Here is a 20260-nt window from a genome sequence, read left to right as displayed (position 1 = left end):
ACTGGGATGATGAATGTGTCTATTCTTGTAGCCTTTGTGGGCTGATAAAGCTACAGTGCTTTTAATAGAATGAATAAATAAAAAATGTTGCATATATCTGGATGAAGGAAGAAAATTAAGACACAGTGCCATATAATAGGAATAAGTGTGTGTTGAGAGCTTAGATAGGAGGTCTGTGTGTTTCTAAGATAAAACTAGAAAGGGAAGCTCTTAGAAGATGAAAATATAATGTATTGTGTACTATGTATATGCACACGAAAGCTAAGAGCCCAAAGAGCTGTCCCAAGTTTTGCATATGTATATTTTGAGCAAATGTTGGTTCTATCTGTGTGGAAAAGGACACACAAAAGTTCGAAGAGCTTAAGTATTCCCCAATCGATACGTTGAAAAGTTTGGATTGCGATTGGACCTTTCTTTCTGGTCTTATGATTCTGCCACGCACTGTGGCATACACTCTATATAGATAAGAAGTCATTACCATCTCTGTGCGAGTGAGGGGGGCTCCCCTTAAGGGGAAAACCAATTAAAATTATTTGTGGCGTCAAAGGAAAATGCCAAAGAATGCGACGAGGCGAAATGAAACGAAACGAAATGGGAAATGAAAATGGAAACGAAATGAAATGAAATGAAATGAAGAAATGGTGAATGGGCCGGGTGCTCAGCTTGGGACGTGGACAGTGGGGGGCGGTTGGCGGGCTGGACGTTGCCTCGTAAATAATGCGGGCATTAGAAAAAATACCCATCTCCAACGGGTGCTCTGTGGATGCTACAACTCCTGGGTTGGGCCGCCGAAACATCCTCTCTATCCTCTCCATCCTCTCCTTTCTGCTCCATTGCAGCGGGGCATAAAAATGTTAATTTATGTACGCTGCGCCTCACAGTTTGCATATAATATAAATTTTTGCCTCGTTTTTCTTTGCTTATTTTCTCTTTTTTTCTTTTCTTTCTCTTTTTCTTTCTCTTTATTTTTTTTGGAAATTTCTCTCGTTGAACACAAAAAAGATTTTCTTTTTGCCGTTTCTGTAGCCTGTGTTGTCTGTTGAATGAGAACGTGACTGTGTCCTAAGATACGCGAAACAGTTGCCAGCCAAAAGTTTCCCCTTTTCCCCGTCTTTCCTTTGCCTTTTCCTTTTCGTCGAACAGGATGCAGAAGGGATCCAACTGGCGCGTGTGTGTGTGTGTGTAGAAGATATCACTGCAGCGAAGCACAATTAACGCGAGTTGTCATTAATGTGGAATAAAAGGATATTCCACTGATTTCCATCCGATTCTCGGGGGCAAGATTGCAAGGCATGCGTGCGTGAACATTTAATTAAAGCAACTTATTAAATATGTAAATTTCCGCAAATGATTAATTTGCATATTTATGAGACTAAAATGAGAGCCAGGGAGGATGCGAGAGACAGAACTAAAACAACGGACACATCAGCAGCCTCAGCGACTGACTGCCACGGAGACGGCCGCGGCGGCGGCGGCGGCAGCGGCAGCGGCGACTGTCAATAATAATAATCAAGGAAGAACGTGAGAAGAACGTCCCCACAGAGGTGGAGAGGGGGGGCCAAGGAATGGGGAATGGGCGGCTGTAATAACAATTTCAAATTGAAATTATGAATTTAACATGACAGCCAGCGATGCGCATAAGTTTTATGGCTTTTAACTGCAGCTTAAGAAGTTTACTTTCGCCGACGCTAATTATGCGTAAGACGAAGCGAGGAAGAGTCGAGATACCATGGAAAAACAACCACGGGAATGCTTGAAGGATATAGGGTGGACGGAGGATGGAGAATACTTTGGTGCTACCTCCTGGGAGCACCATTAAATGACATTCCACCACACAAGTTCAGAGGAACTCTTACGGGAAAACAAGGAAAAGGGGTTGTCTTATGAAAAGCAACACCTGTCGAAATATCAGAATCATGTAGGGAAATTTTACGCTTAAATTTGACAAGAAATGTGACAAAAAAGCCACCATGGGTGGATTTTTCCACGCTATTAAACAAGAAAATTGACAGGAAGATGGGTTAAAAGTGGTTGGCTTTAAAGTGGGCGTTGGGGTCGAACTTCAGCGGTAAGATGGAAGGTCAATTACCTCTCTGGAGATATCTCCCTCAAGCGGCCAGAGCGTAGCTCTTCGCTGGGGCCACTAATTAATCGTTGGAGAAGGTATCGGTACGCACTTCGGTAGTCCTTAGGTGCTGCTGCAGCCCTTCGTAGTAGTCCAATTAAGTGCATTTCTTCGACAGAGTCTTCTACTGCCACCGCCCCTGCCACTACCACTGTTCCCATGCCACTGCTTCCACGTCCACTTCCACTGCCTTTGCCACTGCCTCTGTGGTTGTAACGACGTGCTTCAATTAGCGTGCATGAAGGATGTGGAGCCATGGAGCCCGTGGGCGGCCTGCATACCGAAAAATACTTGCTTCATGTCGTTACCAGCCTGGGTCCTGCGACCTGACAACGTGTCCGCATTTTGCCTGTCAATCAATGGCACTAACGGCCCAACAAAAATAAAGCAAAAAAAAAGTCGAAAAATCGGCAATACACGACAGGACAGCCTGCCGCATCCTTCTGGAGGAGGATGCTGGCCACTAATTCTTATTGGACGTCACACTCGAAAGCATTTTCACATTTTGCCAACACATTTTTCCTTCCATTTTGCGAACTTTAAGCCTCTTACGGAACAGTAACAGCATTTCCCACTCTTCCGCCCTCCTCCCGCTCGACTCACCCATCAGATCGTCCTTCGATTCCTACTGTATAGGCTTTTGGCTCCCTAATTAAAGCTCTCTCTACCACTACAGGCACAAAGGCAACCCACCTTCCATTCGGGCGAGGGCTCCATCATCCACCATCGTCCTCGTCATCATTTTGCGATTCTGTGAAAGTCAACAATTTTTAATTTCACAAACAAACTGTATATAATTAATTAAAGTTTAAGTGGGAGGGGGGGAGGAGGCGTCACAAATGAAAAAGTAGCCTTATAAGTGCCACCCCTTTTACAGACCCAGGGTCCATTCCATGCCTCTCCATGCCGCTGCATGCTCTCCTCCGTTTCAGAGATCACAACAATGCCCTGTTGTGGTACCCTTCCAGAGGAGGGTACTTGGACTTTGAACAGGAAATTAAGCATCTACGATATTAGAGGATATAAAGTGTATTTATTCAAGATTAATAAAGGAAACTATTTGATTCTGTATTCCCCAGTTCCATCTAAGTTATTGATTCGCTGTACAAATTTACCATAAGCGAAATGACACATGTCAGATCTGATATTTTATCTCTCCTAACCTCTGTTCTACACATCTCCCACACATTCTATGAAATTTCAAAGATATTTATCCTATCTTTGGAAAGTGTATCAATAGTTTCGAACTTCAAAACGGCACTCCTTTCGTTCTTGTGTTGGGACCCTGCTTCTGTATTCTCATTTTGTTTTAATATGCAAAGTAAACAACATTCTGTTGTTAGCCAAAGGGCAGAATCAACAGAACTAACTACATTCTAGAAAGAGAAAGAGATGCACAGAGAGAGAGAAAGACAGAAGCAAAACAGTTGACTGCCCAGCGGCCGCATTAGCCGAAAGGAGCGAAACAAGCGACACCAAGACTCATGGGGGACTCGTTGGCCAACAGACCCACAGACGAGCCTAATGGACCGAAATATGTGTGTAGGCAGTGCGTGGCAGTGGCCAGAGATTGGTTAGAGCCCCCCAGAATGAGGGGAAATATTGCATTGAGCTCTGTGTGCATGTTGTGTGTGCTGGAGATGAAATTGGCATCAAATGATTGGGCCACAGATCTACAGAGATGACTCCAGATGTCGACGATAGAACGTGGTCAAATATGCGTGCCACAGACTACACCCGCGTAGATACACACAGACAGTACGTACGTATATGGAACGGGGGAAACGCGCTAATAGGTTTTCCTGGAAATTTGTAACACTGAATCTAAACTTTGTATATGCTATACATGAGTGCATAGCTATAAAAAGCGCTTATTCCGCCAGAAAGTTTATAAAGCTCTGCTCATTAGATATACATACTGATGTATGTACATACATATACATAGACCATAAATAATCTGAATTTCAAACCAATTTAAACATATCTAAGAGAAGTTAACTTATGCATTTAAAATATGAATTCCACTTGAGCACAGAAATTCCTCAAAAGGAGATTATATTTTCTGCTTTTCCCCTTAATTAGGAGTCTCTAGGGTTTCTCTCTCTCTCTGAAGGTATCCGTCAAATATAATTCATAATTTTAGTTACACATGGGAATTCTTGTGTGGCGAGGCTTTGCGGTTCCTCAAACACAGTTTAGACTAAATTCGCAACTGAATTCTGCATTCTGCAACCGTTCACCACCATGCACTGAGTTTCGTGGATGTGGAAATTGAACTTACCGCAATATTTGCTCAATCTTGTCTTTCGGCAGGCACTGGCACAGGCACAGGCACAGGCATGCCAAGAGACATGCACAGGCATGTCCTCAAATGGGAATCACTATCGTTTCTGGGATTTGAGTGGAAAGGGCCGAGAGAACGAGGCCGTGGCTGAGGCTGAGCCACAGCCAGAGCCAGAGCCAGAGAAGGCGGAGAGCGAGGCTTTGAGGTGAGTGTCAACGATAGTTTGCCCGTCAATCAGTTTTCGAATTGTTTGAAATTGCTTTCATGCGACCCAAGGGAACCACAACACACCCACAAACATACACACACACAAACATGCGGATATGGATTGGATTTACATATATCTGTGTATCTGCATTGTGACAAAAGGCAATATGTAAATACGCCTTTAATTGATATATAATTATTATTGTTGGTTGTCTGCCGTAGGGATCTGTATAGTGGAGTACATGGACATGGAAATGTGTAAGGGTAGGATTCGGTGTGTTTGCATTGCCTTTTAGCTGATAAACAATTGGATAATTTAATTGAATGGCGTGCAAAACCACGCACATATCATAAAACTTGAACTGCAAGAAAACCCATCAATAAATATCCCAGGGCAAAAGTTATTTGCCAGCCACATTAATTAATGACAGTATTCCAAGGCTCGTTTGGGTCATTAATTCTCTCTCACACACACATAAATATTCCAATTAAATGGAGCCCCGACTTCCGTTTTGGAAAGCAATGCAACAACAAAACAATTTTGTTGCCTCTTTTTGCGGGCACTTATCAGCTTGGATCGCGACTCCGTTTGCGACATTTGCCATTTGAATTTGTTTGCCCCATGTGTCCATGTATGTGTGTGAGTGTTTGTGTGTTTGTGGTCGACGTGAGGCTCGTAAAAAAAGGAAAACGCATAAAATGCAAAAGCAAAAGCTGCGTTAAATTGAGCCCCCCGCGAAACCGAAAGAGAGAGGGCGAGGAAGGAAGAGATGGCAAATCAAAAAACGTGCAGTTGAAATTTTGAACAAACACTCGGCAGAACAGATGTAGATAAAGAACACAACTCTCTCTTTATCTATCTCTTGTTCTCTATCACTCTGCTTCTCTAACTCTCCAACTGTGACGCACATTACACTGTGCTATGTGTGTGTGTGTGCGGTCTCTCCTTCTCTCTGCGCTCTTGGCCTCAATGCAATCACAATAAAAACCGCACGCATACGCACAATTTTCATTATAATAAAACTGCGCATAAATATCTAAATGAGCAATAAAAATGTTTTATGTGCAATGCGACGGCAACGACATCGACTTCGACACCGTCAATGAAGTGGGAGAAAGCATAAAAGTAGCAGCAGCAGCAGCGGCAGCAGCGGCAGCAGCAGCTGGAATGGAATAGAAAATAACCTTAAAAGCCAACGAGAGATAGCCAATCTGGCACACACACACGCACACATACACGTGACTGTGATTGGCAGGCAGTGCAGATAAATATAGAATGAAAGATCCCCAAAAACTTGACCTTACTCCAAACTTCAACTCAAACACTGATGCCTCTGTCGCCCCCGATATGCGTTTTGTAATATACTATCTACATATTCATACATACATATGTATGTATGTATGTATATTCGAGTGTACGCATGAAAATGCCAAAAAACGGAAAAGTGTCATAAACTTTTTAAAAGCAATGACAGCCACAGCTAAGTGGGGTAGACGGCAGCGTGGGAGAGAGCTGAGCCGAGCTTGGGATCGGAATGGGATTGGATGGGTACACTGAGGCATTACATATGTCTGGAATATTTAAAAGGTTGCAAATATTAAAATGTCAAAAAATTGTCCCGTTTTTACCAGCAGAGTGTCGTCTCATGGTTATATGTTCATGTTTTGCCAGAGTTTCCACACGATTCAATGCTTTTGCAACTGTCAAAGAGTCAAAGATGAAATGGAGCCAAACGGAAATGCTTTAAACGCAAACTCCCACACGAGTTAATAAGCATTTTGCCTTGAAATTCAAAGAAGCAAAAATCTGGCTTCTGGCAAACGACTCCTAAGTAATTTAATACGGTGCCCTAATAATAGCTGGTGGCCCCTGCCCTTTCGATCCAGCATTTCAGTTCATGGGAAAGATAAATTGCATATATAACCTTTGGCTTCTTTCAGTTCTCAATTTCGAGCTCTTAAAACGTTGTACATAAAGAACGTCATGAAATTATACTACAGATACATACAAATTCGTATAAAGTATTATATGTACACATATATTGGAACGGTCCCGCATATAACATAACTCTGATGTGGATGTGTGGATGTGTGCCTACATGGCTGCTGGCATTTTTCGACGGCTCTTAATTTGTATCTTGTGTGTGTGTGTGTGTGTTTTTGTGTGGAGTAAATTGCCAGACAGTTGATTAATGCATTTTACGGGCAGGTGGAACCGCCAAAAGCAGAGAGCAGAGCCACGCAGAAGCATCGAGTCAAACAGATTACTTAATGACAGCACGGACGGACGTCAGGGCGTATACGCAATGTCAATGAAATATTTCACAAGTGCGGGAAGCCTCGCATGTCCCTCATATGTGAGGAAATTTGTGCCTCTTCTTGCTTCCTGTTTCCTGTTCCCTGTGCGAATGTAAGGGTGTATATTGCAGTGGAAAAATGTTAATTTCCATTGCAATAAGAAAACTTGTAAGCCCCGATACAAACTGCACTGCAGTGTCTACGAATTGAGATGTCGGAGGGGATATACATTTATACATATGTATATGTGTACATAAAAATGCTACATATAGGCAGAGTCATAGGCGTAGCCGAGGGAGGAGTCAGAGGAAAAACAATTTGCTGTTTGTGAAAAGGTGCAGTAGAAGGAGGCGGCTGCGGGATGGTAGACCGCTGGGAGGCACGCTAAATAACTGAAGAAAATGTTGGCCTCTGGCAGCAGTCGTCATAGGCAGTGTGTCCTGTCAGTTGCAGGAGGCCTGTTGTACTGTGCTGGCGGCCATTTAAAAAAATGTGCCATACGTTGCGTATACGTCACACAAAACACACACGGACACACAAAGGGGAGAGAGAGCAAGACAGAGAGCGAGAAAGATGTGAAAAATGTTGGCAGCTCTGTGGGAAATTGAGAAACTGAAGGGAAGGAGCGTCAAAGAAAATGCGAATGAAAAACAGTAGCTGGAGCAGGAGAAGGAGGAGAAAATCTCGTGAGTGAATGCCTCTGTATATGTATATGTATGCATATGAGTATATGTGCGTGTACTTAAGGGAAAGAAGAAAAGACTGAAGAGGAGTGGAGAGTCGGGAGGAGAGGTTGCAGACGTAGGAAGGCAACCGAACGACATGAGCCGTGACGTTAGGCTCATTTATTTATTATTTCCTCAGATTGAAGCACTATCAATAACCATGTGCAAACAAGGCGAGAAGTCTCGCAAACAGCAGCACATTTCGTAGGGGAGCACATGTGCGAAACCAGACAGAAACGATGTGTGCAGGCGACGCTTTGGGGTTTTGGTTTATCAACTTTACGGCCTGTCTCCTTCCTTGTTTATAGATCTATTCAGAGAAATGGATGTAGGTACTTAAGCATCTGGAGCCGGCTATGGATTGTTTTGGTTGCTACTCCTGTTCACATTGGTATATCCTCGAGCCAAAGTAGAGGAAGTCGCAGAATCTAGGAACATGGATCTCAGTGACAGTAAGAACGGAGAGTAACCGATAAAAGAACCCAACTTTGAACATTTTGGCACAGCACATCGATCTACATATACACGTCAAGAGTCAGAGAGAGAGAGGGAACCGAAAACAGTACAATAAGGAGATTCTTATGTACATATATAGCGTCTTTTTTGTATATGCCATTTTATTGTGGATCGGTTTTATCGAACTATATCGAGTGCCCCTTAAATGAGTACATTTTCCGGGTCAACTCTTTTGTTATCGCATCCCGAAATTAAACTATTTTGCATAAATCAAAACCCTTTACATTCTCCTATCGTACTATATAATATACTCATGTGCTGCTACCCGTGGATCCCTTGTGGGCCATTCATTTGGCTGTGCATTCACTTTTTTGTTGTCATATTTTTTGTTGGGCAAAACATGATTTAGTGGCTCTACCCCTTTTGGCGTCTCTTTGGCCCCAGCTTAATGATGTCAATCGGCGCGTGCTTTGGCTTCAAACTAAGGCCGCCGCGGCATATTTGCCAAGTTTATTTGACCAAAAAAAGATGAGTTGAGGCTGGACCCGGTCACGAGCCCATCGCACATTCATCATGTGGGTGGAAAGGTAACATGGAAAAGCAATCGTCAGACAAAAAGGGGCCAAAGGCCGCAGCAGCAGAGTAGCCTCATTCCCCCTTCCAAAAAAAAAAAAAAAACTCCAAAGGATGCTTGCCAAAAAATTACATGGTCCATTGGTCAGCGGCAACAGCAGCCGCAGCAGCCCCAGCAGCGGCGTGGGGGCCAAGAGCAGTAGGAACCGGGCCCGCAGCAACCCTTAAACAACATGCTGGCTTATCCCCTCTCTCATCCGTATCCCCCCTCTCTCACTCTTCTCACACTCGTATATTCATAAAAGAGTAAAACAAAAAAAAAACACCTTTGATGTATGTAATTTTGTTACCATTTTTTATGCCCCTCATTCCAATGGAATTTTGTTGTTTTGTTTCGTCCACTTTTTGGCCATAATGTAGAGCTCTCTGTAGAGCCATGACTCTCTCTCTCTCTCTCTCTCTGTGTGTGCCTCTCTTTCTCTATATGCCTGAGTTTGTGTGTGTGTGTGTGTGTGTGTGACACAGAAAGCAAGTTGTGCGAGGTGCGAAGCTGTGACGTAAGCAGAGAGCAGTGGAGAAGCAGTGGCCATCAAATTGGGTTATCCCCCAGCACCACACGCCAAAAAAAGAGGAAAGGATTTTAGAGCCTCGGAGAAGGGGTACTTTTTTCAGTGGTTTTTGCAGCCACAAGGGAAATGAGATTTGCGCCACGAAAGTGGGTGCAACGTAGCCGTGTCAGTTTCAAAGTGACTGTGCGCTTCTCCTCCTGCTCCTGGAGCAGGAAGCAGGTTGGCGGAGGAGCCGCACTGGATTCTAGTAGAGAGTAAGGGGCCGGTGTCCAAATGATTGATTTGTTAGGCTGGGAATCAATTGTGGCCGAACTTCGAAACTCGTGTTCAGCCCACCAATCAATACCATAAATATTTTATGCGACTCTGGAAACTTGAAAACTTTGTCCTGGGAAAAACTTTTAACATGCAAAGCAATGAAAATTCGACAGTGCCTGGAGATATTCTACGGATTATGGAAATACCTTCAGTTAATTGAACAATTGTTCAGGATCTACTGCAAAATGCAAAATATATTGTGACATCATCAAATAATTATCGCCCCATAAGACAATTTCCATTGAGAGAGGCACACTTTGCCGTCACTCTCGGACCAGAGAACTTAATTACATTAAACTAAATGGGCGAAAAGCAGAGAGAAACACAGTTCGCTTAGTAAGTATATGTACAACCAGCGACAGTGACAGGGGCAGGCACGATTCCCACAAGCTGGCAAAGTCATCAAAAAATTTCACAGCCACTTGGGAAGGCAGAAAAGCGCAAAATTTTTATTATGTTTTCATTAGAGGCATAGCACAGCCAAATGGTCAAAGAAAGCCACCAGGAAACCATTGCCATTGCCACCATTGCCCCCATGGCCTAAGACACGCTTAAGGGGCGTGGCTGGCAATGGGAGGGAGCAATGAAAACTTTTGAAGAACTCCTGGGCCAGGGCTCAGACACGCGCGAGTGCCGCAAAAAGCGTGGAGAGCAACAAAATCTAATGAACAACGATGGTGTGTTTGTGTGTGTGCATCTGTATTAGTATCTTGGGGGAGTGTGGTGCGATGGCCAGGAGAAAGCCCAAGAGAAAGCCCCATTCTCAAGGGCACGCTTCCGGAAATAAATAAATAAAATTGAAGCTCCACTGAAGGCAATGTTTTTCTTTGCCTATGAAATGCGGAAAAAAGAGAGAATAAAAACCTTTTCGCATTGAGAATATAAATTCTCTTGAAATTTTAATGATACAAAATATTTGTACACAAAAGAAACTCATCATATTTTTCCAACCCGCACCCCCACGCCCGCCATGGCTCGATTTCCATTCTGTTTTAGTGTCTGTCTTGCACTTGATTGTGCAATTTAAAATTAATTAAAAGGTAGAAGAAATTGAAGCTTATGTGGGAGCTCTGCTGCTGCTGTTGCTGTTGCTCTTTGAAGTTTAATTGAAACAGAAAACAGTGCGGGTATACAATATTCGATGTTTCCTGAATAGGAATAGAGGGGGCAAGGAGCAGCACATTCAAGTGTCAAGAGGATATGAATCCCTTGTCATGCGAGTAGTCCACGGTTTTTGCTCTGTGCACTTTGTGGAAAACTTTTCAGCACAGGCATCAAGTTTCTGTTCGTCAAGACAACTAGGTGAATATGCAAACTATGTGAATATTTGATGCACAAAATTACGCAGTAAGAAAGTGTGTGCTCCAATTCCTTCATTATAATTAACAGCGAACCCCAAACAATGTTCTCCAAAAACAGAAGCACATATCAGTAGATATCAATAGAAGCCTGCTTCCTGATAGTCAAATCTAAGGACATCTTTCTCGGTACGTAGCAAAGAAGAATTCCCTCGAACCCCGCAAATAGATGACAGAGGGACGGGAGATTTCGTATAATTAAAAGGAACAAACGACTCGTGTTTCGGCCAGTCATCGATAAATCAGAGCTTCTCTGTCCGCACCTCTCCTCTGTAACGCTTTATGGTGGGGACGCAATCGCAGCTCGACAGCTGACGACAGCTGATTGATGATCCGCAAAATTACAAATTACACACACAAATGCTAGCCGAGATATGGGGGAAGAAAGGGCAGATAAAAATCGCCCCAGACCGACCGAACGAAACACGCCATCCAATTCACTTAGGGCGTTGCACCTTATTTGCTTTTGGCCCAAATACATTTCCAAGGAGGAGAAAGACGTTGGAAATTTGATTGATTATATTCATCAGAGAAAACGAACGCTGCCGCAATTAAAATAAAATGAAGAAGAAATCATTTATAATTGTGTGCGTCTGAGATGAGCGTTGAGTTGTCTCCAAAATCGGCAGGACGAAATCAATCCATATTCTTGAATCAGAAAAATACTTGCATACGCCCCAGTCCCAGTCCCAGTCCCAGTTCCAGTTCCAGTTCCAGTCCCACACTGAGCGTTGGAATCCGCTCGTTCTGGGAAAAAGAACAGCTGGCGACTCTTTCAATTTCCTCCCCACTTTTCGCCCGAACAAACAGCGAAAAAGCATTACGAAAGTATCGAATTTCCGTTCGCATTTGTAATCTATTTTAGCTTGTTTCTAAGAAGGCTCTACGGCAGCGATTGAAGAGCGATTGTCGTATCTAATTGATTAATTACTCAGGAAAAAACAAACACCTAACGAGGTCAATCAGTCACAGATAATTTTCGTTCTTCTTGTCATGACATCATGATGCATCTTCCAATCAGAGTCATAGACCAGAATTTTCGTGTATAAAATTCAAGGAATGAGCACGCATATTCCACTTTCGAGTGTTTCGGGAAGATTTCGAGTAGATTTCGAAAGATGTGTAGCTAGAAATTATAGACTGGAGTTGCCTCTATTAGCAAATTCTCTCTTTTCGCTTAAGATTTCATTTCATTATCGATCTTCTCATTTTGCGGGACAAACTTTTGTTACACTTTCGAATATTTCGATACACATATATACATATATTTTGACATAACAACAAATTTAACACGGCTTAAATAAGCGTTAACCATCGTAGACCGTATTACAGAAAATTTAAATGTTGCCCTTAGAAGATTCTCTATGAGACTCCTGTTTTCGTATAATCCCATACTTTCGGATCCATCTCGAAGCGCTTTAAACGCTCGTAGTATTGGCCAAAGAAGAAGCCCTCCAGTTGAAAGATCTTGAAGACGCGATAGCTCTTTTCATCGTTGTATTTGTTGTTCCATGCCCAGACGCAATAAGTTGGAAAAGCCCACACAACGGACTCTCGTCCCCCCGAATCCAAATCGCAGGGCAGATGCGATGTGTCGAAGCCAAAGGGTATAGACGGCTCAGTGGAAGTGAGATTGGTATTATTGAGACTGCTCTTATTAGTGCGGGCCAAGTGCTTGATTGAGCTGAAATATGGGTACTGAGGTAACTGGGAATCGGGGGCCATTTCTTCTATGGGTTGACCTTGCTCTCTCCGCACCTTGGCCCAATCAGTGGCGTTAATCTTTCTTTCGACGACACTGGAATTTTTCGTTTCGTTTGGCATGTATTCCGGAACACTCCGGGCAGCTGCTCTCTCAATTAGTAGGAACTATCGATGGAAAGACGGATGAAATTGATTCTTATGTTTGGACATGCTTCGCCGCTTTGATTTCTTCATCGTCTTACCCCCACAAACAGCAATGCCAACAGGATTATTATTCTCCTAAATGGCAACTTCATTTTTCGTTCCAAAACAATTTCAATTACACAAAAATTTTGGATTTGTTTCGAGTTGAATTTACGGACTATCAATGATGACTTTTACTAGTGAAATGTACAGACAACTAACTCAATGGCACATAAGAAAAAGGTATCCCATAAATAACCCAGGAATACCGCCCTAAACCGTAAATCAACCATCCAATAAGAACGGATAATTTTATTGACCCTACAAACATTTGTAGTGTATCTATGGGTCTTTTGGCCAAACATAGCCGTGGGGATCGATTTCGTAGCGCTTCAAGCGCTCGTAGTACTGACCAAAAAAGAATCCTTCCAACTTATACATCTGCCAGACTCGCCAGGTTCCCTCATGGGCATACCTGTTGTTATATGCCCAAATGCAGAAAGAATTCAAATGGGTGATGAGCTGAAGGCCCATATCTATGTCGCAGGGTAGATGTTTCGTATGAAAATCGAATGGCAAATTTGTCCGAGTTGAACGCTTGCTCCGCCGGATATGCTTCACCGCGGATGGCGATGATTGAAAAGGGGTAGCAGATATATCAGAAGGGGAACCAGGACCGGATGCTGCTGGACTAGTGGTGTTCTTCATCTGCTCGCCTGCATCGAGGATCGAGGTGTTACTCGTAGAGTTGTTGATGCCACCGATAGACTGCCGCTGTGTTGGAGCAAGGGAAATACTCTTGGCATCCCCTAAAGGCAGCTGGGACTGCAATGTGAGGATGAGGATCAATTGAGGATAGTTTGAACACAGAGGACTTACCATGAGGAATAGTTGCCATATCAGAGCTAAAGCTAAGGACATCGTATAGGACGTGTATATCCCTTTCATATATGTGTTTTATTTTCTTTTCGTTTTACGTTATTGTGTATCAATGTATTAATTACTGCTAATTACTTAATATTATAGCAATAATTTGACATTTAAATGAAAGCTTGATTCTCAGAGAGAATATATTTATACATAGATACGGCGTTTCCCCTGATTTGAACTTTTCGCCGAATTAAGTATATCTCCGTTTGACACCAAATAGATTAATGTTCGCAATTTACTAGACAAATTAGAGTTTGTCTATGGTATGGGAAGGATACTCAAACGAAGTTCAGGGTTAGTGAGACGATTAGTAAAAAAATGTATCAGGAACGAGAAATTTAGCGGTTGAAATGCTAAGTTTTACCTTAAAGTTAAATTTAGTAACTACCACTTAAAGAGAGACAGCCAAGAGTCATGATGGCCTACGTTTATAAAAGCCACTCGTCGGATCGAGCAGCGAGCAGTATTTCAAGTATGCAAATAATATGACAGCCGTATACAAGCCGTTAATAGAATATAGCAGAGGAACTAACCTTAGTAACAGGATCAGGCTCTACCATCTGCACCATCTTCTCCATCTTCCGTATATTATAATTGGCCCTGCAACGTCGCAATGCGAAAAGGATTAGTATTCCCCTAAATCGCAACTTCATGTTTGGCTCCAAAACAAATTCAATACACAAACATTTTTGACTAGTTTCGAGTTGAATTTACGGACTATCAATGATGATTTTTACTATCGAATGTACAGACAACTAACTCAATGGCAAATTATAAAATATACCCCATATCCGCCCCAGGAATACCACCCAATACTATGGTATTGCCCATCCAATAAGTACATTAAGTCCAAACGGATAATTTAATTGACCATACAAACATTTGCAGTGTATCTATGGGTCTTTTGGCCAAACATAGCCGTGGGGATCGATTTCGTAGCGCTTCAAGCGCTCGTGGTACTGACCAAAAAAGAATCCCTCCAATTTATAGATCTGCCAGACACGCCAGGTTCCCTCATGGGCATGCTTGTTGTTATATGCCCAAACGCAGTGAGACTCAAAATTATCAACGATCGAAACAGCATTGCCCACATCCACGTCGCAGGGCAGATGTTTCGTATTAAAATCGAATGGTATATCCATCAGAGTTGAACGCTTGCTCCGCCGGATATGCTTCACGGCGGATGGCGATGATTGAGAAGGGGTAGTAGAAGGAGTAGCAGATATAACAGAAGGGGAACCAGGACCGGATGCTGTAAGACTAGTGGTGTTCTTCTTCTGGTCGCCTGCATCGAGGATCGAGGTGTTACTCGTAGATTTGTTGATGCCACCGATAGACTGCTGCTGTTTTGGAGTAATGGAAATACTCTTGGTATTCGTCAAAGGCAGCTGGGACTGCAATTTGAGGATGAGGATCATTTGAGGATAGCTTGAACATAGAGGACCTACCATGAGGAATAGTTGCCATATCAGAGCTAAAGCTAAGGACATCATATGGGACTTGTATATCTTTTTCATACAAGTATTTTCTTTTATTGTTTGTCAATGCGGGTTTCGTGTTTTATGTACCCATATAAAGATAAAAAGACAGCTAAATCAGTGTTACAAAAATCAGACATCCATGCTTACAGATTTTTGGATGACGGAGTTTTTGCCCCCTCCCCTTTAAAATCTACACATATAGCCGTCCCGTTAAAAGAGTAGATACGAGAATATAATTTTATTTCCGCATTAATTTTATAGAGACTAGACTAAAATCCCACACCTCTGTAGTCGAAGGAGTGTGGGTCGAGCTCGAAGCGCCTCAAGCGCTCATAATACTGTCCAAAGAAGAATGCCTCCATCATTGCCTGCATGTATATGCGCCACCACCCCTCGTGTTGGTGCCGATTGTTTTGTATCCAAATGCAATTAAAAGGCAAAAAAGCCATTATCTTATAGGTTCCCGATTGCTCCATGTCGCAGTGCATATGGTTCGTGAAGAAATCAAATGGAATATCTACTGCATATTCCCTCTTTTTGCGACGGATATGCCGCACAGTAGATGGCGAGGATTCGGAAGGGGAAACAGATGCAGAAACCGAAACATGGGATACTGAAAGGCTAGTGGAGTTCAGCCTCTGGTCGCTTGCATCCAGAATCAAAGTGCCATTTCTGGTGATACTTGTGGTGTTTCTGCTCTTTTCGATCTTCTGCTGCGTTGGCGTAATGGTGCCCCTAGCATTCCCGAAAGGCACCTGCGACATCAATTTGAGATTGAGTATCATTTGAGAGATTTTTCTCTTAATAGGAGAGGGACGTACCAGTAGGAAGAGCTCCGCTATGAGCGTCAAGGAAATTAAATTCAATTTGGGATTCATGTTTGATTTTCGATGTAGCTACAACAATAAATACTGACTGAACAAGGAATGATGAATACACAAAGATCTCAAAGAACTAAATCAATGTCCATGACACTTAAATGAAAGCTTGATTATCAGACTTTTTCCTGATTTGTACTTTCTACGAATAAAATATACCTCCGTGTAACATCGAAAATCTGTGTAAGGTTGCAACATTAGAATGCCTGTGCAAGTTGTACGATAATAATTTCGGGAACAGTTTTTCTTATATAATAAATTATAGAAATCGGGGTAGAACGTTGGCTAGTTGAGTTTTAAGAGTGATCTTGTCTTCAAGCACTTACCAGAACGAGCAATAGAGCTCGAGTCTGCAGCATCCTGGGCATTGTGTGTTTCGGGTTGTATGTTGTGTGCCTTAGGCGGAAATATCTATCGAATGCCCCTGCTACGCCTTATATCTATACGAAATTCCATACAAATTGTGGAAAAAGCGTCAGTTTCGGCCCTGCACAACCGCACCACCGCACCACCGCCAAGTATAAGTGTTCTGAGAAGAGTTCCAAGAGGAGGCGGATGTTCCATGGTCTGACAGCTGAAAGAATGCTAGGATATACGCACACACACACACACACTCAGGAGAGGACCAGGACATGCTGGCCAAGGACTTCTTTGGCCATGTAAAGAGTGACAGCCAAGTGTCATATAACGACCGCAACGTTTATAACGACCGCGCGTCGGATCGATTTGTGGCGCTGAAATGCGAGCAGCATTTCAAGTGTGAAAATAATATGACAGCCGTAATCAAGCCGTTGATAGAAGATAGCAGAGGAACTAACCTCAGCCCAAGGATCTATCGTATATACTATCTTCTATCTTCACTCTTCCCACATCTTCCGTTTTCCCATATGGATTTTAAGTTGAAAGGCTGCAGGAAATGGGCAAAAATGGCTGGCGGAAATGTTGAACGTGGCGGAGATGGAACCGAATAGGCAAGAGAAGGGGGTGCTGGGTTGGGGTTTGACTGTTAACACATGTCATTGGGGGCATAATTGCATGGCTATAGAAGTGGCTGTGGACGGAGGAAGGGGAAATGGAACTCAATTTCCACAGACAGAGCCCTGAGTAAAATGAATGACAATTGTTTTGACACGCATGTTTCGACAGAGAGAGAGAGAGAGAGACAGAGAGATGGTAGGGCAGATAGAGGAAATTTTCAACGTCAACATTTGGAGAGAGAGAGAGAATGATGGATATGCAGCCTCTCCCCTCGTACCAGGGGATCGTCCAGACGTACAGATGGAGATATATCCATCTAATTGAATTTTTGGAAGCGGGGGCCCGTCCACTGTGTTGGATTTATGTGAAAATCATTTTGCCGAATCTCTTATTTGTTTGAGGCCTCGTTGAAATCCAAACATTATTGGGCCATTGCCAGTAGATTAAAACCATACAAGATATGGCTTGGAATCTGAAAGTGGCATTTAATTTGTGCGCTACAAATGACCTGCGGGTTGGGTGTCGTGTATGTGGGCTTGTGGCCTGTGGTTATCCAAGGAACACGGCCACCTTATCACCTGTTCTTGCGGTTCCTCCCACTCGTCCCTTTCCCTACTCTCCAAACAACGCTAAATGCTTTAACAGTTAATTTAAAATCCAATTAAGATGAGCAATTCACGGAGGTCCTTGGACCAGCCTCTGCTTATGACGGTCCCTTCTAGGCCATCGCGTCTGTGGGAGGGATAGACGGAATGCAAATATTTCCACAGCGAATGGTGCATACATACATATATGCAGCTCGGTACCTGATGCTGCTGCTCGGAACGAAGCCAAATGGGAGCCTAATTAAGTCTCAGCCTGCGGGATGTGGGAAAACGATCCATGTCACTCAAAGACGAAGACGAAGACGAAGATTAATGATGGCCAACGGAGGGGGAGAATTACATCCAAAATTCTTAGCGGGCAATAGGGTTATAGGCTATATACAAGACATTGCCTCACACAGCTTTAGTTTCCATTTCCCAGGGAAATTCCGAGACTTAAACGGGATGAGCTGCTGGAAAGTAGGAATTTCGCCAAAGCCATAAGCTTCCCCCGGCCGCGAGGTCGCGTGTGTGGAAAGTGCACTCCGTCTTCGACTTTGCCAATAAAGTGAAATATCCTTCCACCATATCCATATCCTTGCCACACTCCACTCCTGGAGAATGCTGCTGTGTTGGCACATATTTTCGCCTGCTGTGCCAGCAAATTTGTTGCAGGACCACACAACTCTGGAGGACCTGAGTTTGCTGCAACAGCAAACTGCCGCTGAATGGGGCATACACACACATATACACACACATACGTGGTGCCGTTCTTTTCCCATTTTGTTGTAATTCTTTGCTGCAAGTTGTTTTTCATTTTCATTTTGTTTTTCCCTGTTGTTTGGCTGGTGCGGACGCTGCAGCCGCCGCGACCTTTTTGTTTGTTCGCGCTCTGGCGATTCGGAAAAAACTGTAGCAACAGCAGCAGGCGGGGGAGGGGCAGGCACCTCGTACTCGAGCACGCCTGAATGCTAGATGCAGAGCACTGTCTCACGGATGTGAGCGGGCACCTTGCATCGAGGAACACAGCCAAAGCGCAGCTAACAAAATGTTTATATGCCACAGGGTCTGAAAAGGGGGAGCGAATGGCTGCTGGATAGGGGAAACAGGAAGGGCTAAGGGATGAGGGATGCTCACGTATATGCAGTTATAAATTGCAGTTCGTGCGCAATGTTGAAGGGAAAACACAACCAGAGCGAGCAAAAGCCAGGGAAATGGAGAGAGAGTGCGCCATTCCATGGATCCACAGTGCCCCGCAATTGTGTCTGTGTTTATTTTGGCAGAAAAACTGTTGTTGTAATAGAATTAACGGAAAACCCAAAAGTTTTACTACAATTAAATATTTGTGCGGCCAGTCGTGCAACATAAACTCAGAGGGAGAGAGAGAGAGAGGGAGATTGGGCGAGAATCCATATTTCGACTATATGATACCTAATACTCAGGCAAAGTGATAGGAAAATAAATGTATTTACTGACAGATTAAGTTTTCATTGCAGCGAAATGGAAAAAGATACCACTTTTGGCAAACAATTAGAGCTTCATAGATTGTCTGTAAGAATAAAGTGCGTCTTGCATGAACTCGATATACCCCCTTGCCCTCTTCATGACAATAATAATATTTTGCCTATTCGCAAATCGATTGGCTAAATCTCGTATTAAATTGCTCAATTATACAATGGTTTTGTGTGTGGCAGGGCCACGGGCCGGGATATGCACTTTTAGATATCTGCATAAGCCTCTGATAATTGCAACAGATAAAATTACATTGGGGAAATAGTGCAATTGATATAAGATTTTATTGAATTAATAGTAACGAAACAAAACACAAGGTTAGGTCAATGGAAATTGGAAATGCAGTTGTACATACAGTGGCATGCATTTGCGTGGAAAATATGGGGAAATATGGGACTGAGGATGGCTGAAATAGATGAAATCGGGAGGTAAACAATATTTTGTATAGATATTTTCAAACATTATTTATGTTAACTATCAAATACGTGAACTAATTGTGGAGGTCGTTACGTTACATATCTGTTTTCTTGTTGGTAATTTGAATCCTCTTAATTTGTATCTACGGGTACTTACCTCTGCATTTAAGTGCGAGATACATGTATCTGTTGGCTAATTTCAAATATGCAACGAAGATGCATGATAATTATCTCCATTCCGTGAATGTATCAAATGAAGCGCAAGAATTCTCCCTATAAATTAGCACTGCGTATGGGTCTCTAATTTGGTCGAAATTCAGAGAAAGGCCTTTTGTACGAGTACTCCGAGTACGCGATTCCATAGAAGTACTCTAATTAGGGACCTCCCTTGTGGTCAACGTTTGAATTCTATGGAATCCGAGTTGCTCTTCCCTATTTCCTTCCCTCCTGACGCTGCTGCAGCTGCTGCTGCTGCTCGAGTGTGTCACATTCCTGTGATAAATGTGCGCGTGGGTTAATCAGATAGAGTATCTGCTGCTACAGAGATGGTCCCTATTTTCGTGGAGCAGACTCTGGTTTTTGCCATATTGGATTTCGTCTAATGCGCTGTCCGTTCGCGACTATTGCCTCTAATTAGCCGCCTTTTTGTTGCTGGCTCTTCGCTGTCCCATCTCTTGGGCT

At 43.1% G+C, this 20260-nt stretch overlaps 5 protein-coding genes across 6 annotated transcripts in view; 1 reads left to right on the top strand and 4 right to left on the bottom strand.

The window, feature by feature from the left end:
* The window catches only part of LOC6590118 (cyclic nucleotide-gated channel rod photoreceptor subunit alpha), a 59152-nt gene that overhangs the window by 1557 nt on the left and 37335 nt on the right, over nt 1-20260 (top strand). The gene's annotated exons all lie outside the window — the stretch shown is intronic.
* LOC6590124 lies at nt 12157-12914 on the bottom strand. Its single transcript, XM_002016001.2, has 2 exons — nt 12860-12914; nt 12157-12782 (listed from the first exon to the last, which is right to left on the bottom strand). Exons 1-2 carry the CDS (start codon nt 12911-12913, stop codon nt 12276-12278), a joined length of 561 nt encoding a protein of 186 aa, XP_002016037.2. The 5' UTR covers nt 12914; the 3' UTR covers nt 12157-12275.
* Nucleotides 13016-14396, bottom strand: LOC6590123. 2 transcript variants are annotated; one of them, XM_002016000.2, is made up of 2 exons: nt 14264-14396; nt 13016-13625 (listed from the first exon to the last, which is right to left on the bottom strand). In XM_002016000.2, the coding sequence occupies exons 1-2, from the start codon at nt 14381-14383 to the stop codon at nt 13143-13145; spliced, it is 603 nt and encodes a 200-aa protein (XP_002016036.1). In that variant the 5' UTR covers nt 14384-14396; the 3' UTR covers nt 13016-13142. The 2 variants fall into 2 exon arrangements, 1 of the variants encoding a protein (XP_002016036.1); XR_003408471.1 differs by lacking the exon at nt 14264-14396 and adding an exon at nt 13680-13708 and having other exon boundaries at nt 13559-13625.
* Nucleotides 14570-15237, bottom strand: LOC6590122. The gene is made up of 2 exons (XM_026986199.1): nt 15179-15237; nt 14570-15124 (listed from the first exon to the last, which is right to left on the bottom strand). Exons 1-2 carry the CDS (start codon nt 15221-15223, stop codon nt 14624-14626), a joined length of 546 nt encoding a protein of 181 aa, XP_026842000.1. The 5' UTR covers nt 15224-15237; the 3' UTR covers nt 14570-14623.
* LOC113565259 lies at nt 15460-16089 on the bottom strand. Its single transcript, XM_026987090.1, has 2 exons — nt 16033-16089; nt 15460-15966 (listed from the first exon to the last, which is right to left on the bottom strand). The coding sequence occupies exons 1-2, from the start codon at nt 16087-16089 to the stop codon at nt 15481-15483; spliced, it is 543 nt and encodes a 180-aa protein (XP_026842891.1). The 3' UTR covers nt 15460-15480.

The sequence above is a fragment of the Drosophila persimilis genome, unplaced genomic scaffold (assembly GCF_003286085.1).
Source record: "Drosophila persimilis strain 14011-0111.01,24,50 unplaced genomic scaffold, DperRS2 tig00000002-arrow-pilon, whole genome shotgun sequence".
Taxonomy (NCBI): Eukaryota; Metazoa; Arthropoda; class Insecta; order Diptera; family Drosophilidae; genus Drosophila; species Drosophila persimilis.
This window is presented reverse-complemented; position numbering and strand designations above follow the sequence as displayed.